This window comes from Gigantopelta aegis, chromosome 10 (genome assembly GCF_016097555.1).
Source record: "Gigantopelta aegis isolate Gae_Host chromosome 10, Gae_host_genome, whole genome shotgun sequence".
Classification (NCBI taxonomy): domain Eukaryota; kingdom Metazoa; phylum Mollusca; class Gastropoda; order Neomphalida; family Peltospiridae; genus Gigantopelta; species Gigantopelta aegis.
The window spans coordinates 71,502,149-71,508,673 of NC_054708.1; the positions used below are offsets into that span (position 1 = coordinate 71,502,149).

Consider the following 6,525-nt stretch of genomic DNA (forward strand, 5'->3'; position numbering starts at 1 on the left):
AGGACATTAAGTCATTAATACACACAGGTGCAGTCATGTTAATGTTTTCCTTCCTCAGACATTGTATTTTTTCAATAATTTCTTTGATGTGTCTGTTAAGGTCTTCGTAATATAAAGGTCAGTCAAGTATTCTATGTTCAAACATTTGGTATAATAACAATATTATTATAGATAAAAAGCCTGCAGTATATAGAAATTACATTAAAAAAAGGGATTTTATTTATACAAGATTTACCTAATAACCAAGGACAGTTTATAGATTATGACACTTTCAGCTTAAAGTACAACATAAATTCAATTTTTTTTAGAATTTGCTTCTTTATTAAAGGCTATACAAGTTTTTATACACAAGAAAACTACTTTTAACATCCAAACAGTTGGTGTTCCAAAGCATCCCATTTTACCAGTTAAAATAAAACCCTTTTTGAAAACTAAATCTGGAAGTAAAGAAATCTATAAACTACTCAACGACACGAATATACTCCTACTTCGCAGATTAAATACTCTGCTGAAGGATTTGTTTTTTCCCCTTCAGAGTGGGCGAAGTATTATAGCCTGCCATTTAAGATTTTGAAAGACCCAACACTGTTACGGTTCCAATACCAAATCCTACATAGAATTACAGCAACGAATACTTTCTTATATAAAATAAAATATGTTGATTCAAATCTCTGCAATTTCTGCCATCGCCAGCCAGAAACATCGGATCACTTGTTTTATGCTTGCCCCAAAGTCGTCGAACTCTGGAATCTTATAGAACAATGGTTGCAACAAACAGGTGAAGACTTCCAGTTTGATAAAACTATGATTTTATTTGGTGATATAAATAAGGAAAACAATTTCGTAAATTGGTTAAATATAAAGATTTTTGGAAAATATTTAAACGGCCAGCCTTTGTTTTTATATAAAAAAAGACTATGGTTGTTTGTTTTACAATGTTTCTGGTTTGGATGAAATACTGATTTCAGCTTTCTCCCCTTTCTCTCCTTGCTCCTATGGTATATTCTGTGTATATTTGATATGTACGGTAATGATTCGGGGCCCCAACCCTGACATTATCTATTGTTTTTCTGGGGCAATACACATTTTAAAAAAAAAAGAAAAAAAAAGGTCAGTCAAGTACATGTGTTTTAATGGAATAAGTTTAAGAAGTTGAGGTACTCTGAATACCCATGTTGTCTCTTCTTATATAGTGGAGCACACACCCACATCTGACCGTAAATATCTTCAGGAGTATTATTTAAAAAAATAATAATTAAAATATGACATATTGCATTTGTACAAAACTGTACACAATATATATGACTTTTGACGTATACATGATATTAGGTTGCACTGTAGAAACAACAGTTTCAGTGATATTGTCAATTTATGTCAGAATACACCAGATCCTGGTTGTCATCTAAACACATGATTCGACACCTTGTACAAAATGTATGTCATCAGTATAGGTAGTACTAAACCAAATAACTTCCGGCTAGGTCAAAGTTCGCGGTGCACCCAACTTTTGATAGAGAAGTTAACACCACAAGTCCTGTGATTGGTGTAAATGTGAGTGCGTTGGTTGTAAAAAAAAATAGTTTCATCCCGGCAAAAAATGAATGCAATTTTATTTCATCTAGTACCACTGTGTCAAGTAGCCTTGTGCTTGAAACATGTATGGGGTACCTGTAAAAAAAGTACTCAAATTTGTGCGAAACTAGGGGTGTTGTAAAAACATCTGGTTATACCGAGAATGAGCCATAAAAGATACCATTTTCTTCAGTTGATACTTTGAGGTAGTGGTTGTAGTACTAATATTTATGGGTCATAGTTTGGTTGGTATATTGCTTATAGTGTTTTAAAACACAAACGTTAGCTTGGTCGCCTATGGGATTTTATTTGGTATAGTACAACCTACAGAAGTGACACATATTCCGTAACTATATCTGACATTACTGTTATATAGCGTTTTTAAGCATATGTGCGTCTATTCACGTCCAGCTGGTTCCAAGCAAAAATAATAACTTTTCGAGTTGCTTCCCCTTGCACCCCACACCTTCAGGTAGTAATGCTTGTCGTCCGATGCAGGTAAGGCGTAATCCACGAAGAGAGTACGGAATATCCCGAATCGTTCCGAAGAGAGGCCTTCCTCCAGCATCCCTCTATGTATGCGGATTTGGGAATACAGGTCTGGGGATATACTACAAATAAAACAAACGATTTAGAGCATATTCAGATTACCTTACTCCGACAATTTTCTCACCCTACACAACGAAGGCGGATCCAAGGCAAGGGACACGGGCGACCTCAAATCCCCCCCCCCCCCCCCCCCCCCCCCCCCAAAGTGTTGAAGTGTGTGTTGAAAATGGGCAGAATTTTGAAAATAGCAATTAGTAAAAAAGTTAATAGAATAAATAAAAAAAATAAAAAGGTTACAAGCCAAAAATAAAAAGAATTGACTGCTCGGCCGAATATTTATATAATTTGGAGCATTTTAGAAGGACAGTCCAAAATTAAATAAGAGAAAGAAGAGAGGATCGGACTATTTAATAATATTTTTTAAAAAGAAGTAATTTCGACATGAAATTTTGAACTCAGATCTAAAAGTTTAAAGTCCGATCGATATGTTCACGCGAGTGGCCTCGTTAAGGCCGTTTGGGTGCACAGCTTAAAGGGACGAGATGGGTTGCATCTCGTCAAGAAAACCCCTAGATTGACAGTCGATAGACGTTGAAGGTGTAGTGCTGTGCTGAAATACAGATCTTGAGAAGCCGGATCCGTCTGAACGAGAGAGAGTATCAGACTAGGGTATAGTCCAGTCGTCATGGTTTGGTATAGTGGTGCGGACGGGCCCGACTCCGGAGAATACGAGATGGTATCACTATAAGGCAAGGTAAAGTCTAGAAAAATAGTAGTAGGGGCCGACCCCGCTTCCTATTTCTTCTTAGAGTGGGGCGGTCAATCTTCCAGTGCTGCTAGGACAGGCTCGGACATGTAGAGACTAAACGCGAACAACCGTGGTGTTCTGCAGAATGGCCGTCATACGAGTCACGAAAAAAAACAAGTCGACAGTCAGACGGAGAAATGACGTGGAGTCAAAGAATCTCGCTAAAAAAGAATCCAACCTGGTGGTGCAGGCTGTCGAAACGAGAAGCGTTCCAGCGTTCAATCAGTTCCAATGGCCGCATACATCCCAGTAGAAAACTTCATTTCGCTGACAAAAACAACGAAATGAAGGACCCCCATGTCGAGCACATGAAAGCACGTGCAGTGTGCACACGCGAAACAAACACGTCTTACCGCGTGGAGCTCCAGACTGGGAATGTTTGACAGTATACATTCTAAACTATTGGTTAAAGTGCTTCTGTTTTTGTACAGTGACAAAGACGCCGGACCGGCTACTGCCATGCGAATCGATGCCATAGGTTCGAAACCTAACGACTGACACTTGGTGTTTTTCATGCTTAAAGATGTTATATTGTTGCACATCCAGTAACATTATTGACTAATGCAAACTGTGTCCAAACCAATATCAGAGTACATGGTGAGATTGGCTGATTGATTGATTGATTGATTGATTGACTGTAGCCAAAACTGGATTTTATCTTCAAATAATTTCGCATGTACAAAAACCGTATTTTTATTGTTGTTTTATTATTATTTTAAAATACTAAAACATGTCTAACAGATACCTTTTTGTCTATATAATTCTGTACGGATAACATTATTGCAAATATATTTTTTTAATTTTCGAATTGTCGATATAGATAAAAAAAAAAAAAAGGGGGGGGGGGGGCATTATTGCTGCGGAATTGTATTCTATTTATACCGGTAATTTCATCGAAATAATATCAGATGAAAACACTTTAAATGAAATCACAGAATTCTCAAAAATCAACCAATCGACTGATTATGACCTCTGTTGCTGACAGCGTCTAAGGAATTGAAGGACGGCAGATTATGGGAAAGAAACAAAAGTTTATAATCTCTTCTTAGTGTTTAAATGTTAGAAAAACACCTTATAATACAGAATGAAAGAAAGAACGAAAGAAACAAAACAACAACCGCACCCCCCCAAACCCCCCCACCCCCCCCCCCCAAAAAAAAAAACCCAAACAAACAAATAAACACAAAAGTGGTAAAACACAAAGATTACGATCTGATAAAATCATATTTACAGAATCCAATAAAAAAAAGAAATTGTAAATGTTTTCACTATTAACCTACGAATATAATATAAATAATAAATAATATAATAAATAATAATATAATATAATATAATATAATATAATATAATATAATATAATAGATGTTTAACGACACCCCAGCACGATATTAACCTACGAAGTAATTTTTCTGCAGAAATGGTGCGTCCAATCATCGAAGAAGGTGACTTGTCTTAGACTGGCGATGACCACTGTACCGGGTCCAGGACGTTCCAGCCAGTGCTCCACGACTGGTATACCAAAGGCCGTGATATGTGCTATCCTGTCTATGGGATGGTGTATATACAATATCCTTTGCTACTAATGTAAAAATGTAGCTGGTTTTCTCTCTAAGACTATGTCAGAATTACCAAATATTTGACATCCAACAGCAGTTGATTAATATATCAATGTGCTCTAGCGGTATCGTTAAACAAAACAAATTTTAATGAAACAAAAGTTAGTTTATTTTGTTTAACGATACGACTAGAGCACAATGATTTATTAATCATCGGCTGTTGGATGTCAAACAGTAGGTAATTTTGACACTTAGTCTTAAAGAGGAAACCCGCTACATGTTTCCATTAATAGCAAGGGATCTTTTATATGCACCATCCCACAGACACGATAGCACATGCCACGGCCGTTGATATACCACATCGGCTATTGGATGTAAAAACTTTAATAAATGCTGAACCATACCTAATTGCCTTTTGGTGGGTTGTACAAGCACGCCACTTGTCCACAGCTGTAATATGAGAGAAGAGGACGAGGTTTCCCCATTCCTCACCAGGGTCTCTCTCTGCTGAACAGTACACTAAAATATCGTCGTGCTTTTGTAAGCTCTCGGATCAATTGTTCATCCACGCTCCACAAGTCTGTAGACACGGTAGATTCCGGCTTGGCGTCCCCGATAAAACCAACGAAGTAGAGAGGGGCAACAGTGTCAGACTTGGCAACAGCCTGAGCCTTGGCAACAGTCGGAGACTTGGCAACAGCCTCAGACCTGCCGACAGCTGCAGTGACTGTGACGTCAGACGATCCAGATCCCTCGCCCGACCAGCCCTCCTCGGGTCCCAGCAGAACGCGAGCAGCAGACACTCCTTGAGGTAACACCAGTCTGATGCCCTGGCCACTCTCTGTTTTACGTCTGTAGCCAGTTTTCACCTCGCTGTCGACAGAAGCTGATTGTTCTTTGCCAAGTCGTCTAATCTCATCCATAACATACTTTTTAACGTCTTGTAGAAAAGTGAAGTCATTTTCAAAATTCGATATCTTTATTTCTAGATCCATCCTCCAACAGAGCAGGCTTTTGCGTTTATGTAATGTTATCAGTCCACATAATGCCCCGTGACTAATTCCAGCAAGGAGGGGCTGTCCCAGGCACGTATCCAGAGGGGAATCAAAGGAGGTCTGGACACCCTTTTCACGTCGAAAATGTCTCCCCACTTATTTTAAAGTGCATGCACTGCTAATAAACAACTTAACCATTTAAGTAACTGCATGCAGGCAGCCCCCAACCCCCACAAAAAATAAAAACAAAACAAAACAAACGTAGATCCATTACTGGTTATATGGGTATTGAATTACATTCGAGGGCGTGTACCTTAGCCTATAAAGCGCTGTCGCATATGATGATAATACTTTGCCGGTTCAACATCACTGCCGCCTGCCGCCATCTATTTTTAGAAACGGGGTCACAGCACTGCACGTTGTGGTGCAATATCCTATTGTTCTATAAATAAAGTGCGCGCGTCACCCATACTGACTAGGTCAGAACACTCTATAGTAAATACACGATACCCTTTTAAATCGGATGACAGGTGCTTGCACCTGCGTATTGTATTAATATTGTTTGTCAATGACTTCTTGAATAATTAGTACAAGTGTTATTTCAGTGCATGGTGTGGTGCAGTGTCCAATTATTCTATAAATAAAGTACGCAACACCCCGACTGCATGGCTGGGTCTATTCGGGTCACGCTGTAGTAAATACACGCTACGGGCCGACCCAGGTCACTGTTGCAGTGTGTGTACTTTACTAGTTTCGCCAGCTTACATGTTGAAATCCAACTCGTACAGCGCTATTTAAAACAATAATGATGTTTTAGTTTTATATTCTTACGATGTATGATAGTATGTAGTTGTGTCTGAAGTTGTAATACAAACAGTCGTGTGCGAAACAGGGTCTATTGTGATCTGCTGGAATGTGTACATGGGTCTAACTAGGTCACGCTGTGTTGTGCGCTTAACTGACCGCGAGTGTCTCCGTATGTCTATTATATTAACATGGTGTTAAAATAATTATTTAAAATGATGTCATACCTAACTAACTATAC

The 6,525-nt window shown here is 38.6% G+C and overlaps 1 protein-coding gene across 1 annotated transcript; it reads right to left on the minus strand.

The window, feature by feature from the left end:
* Nucleotides 1-1,644: 1,644 nt before the first annotated feature.
* Nucleotides 1,645-5,740, minus strand: LOC121384105. The gene is made up of 2 exons (XM_041514338.1): nt 4,890-5,740; nt 1,645-2,183 (listed from the first exon to the last, which is right to left on the minus strand). The coding sequence occupies exon 1, from the start codon at nt 5,478-5,480 to the stop codon at nt 4,974-4,976; it is 507 nt and encodes a 168-aa protein (XP_041370272.1). The 5' UTR covers nt 5,481-5,740; the 3' UTR covers nt 1,645-2,183; nt 4,890-4,973.
* Nucleotides 5,741-6,525: the final 785 nt, after the last annotated feature.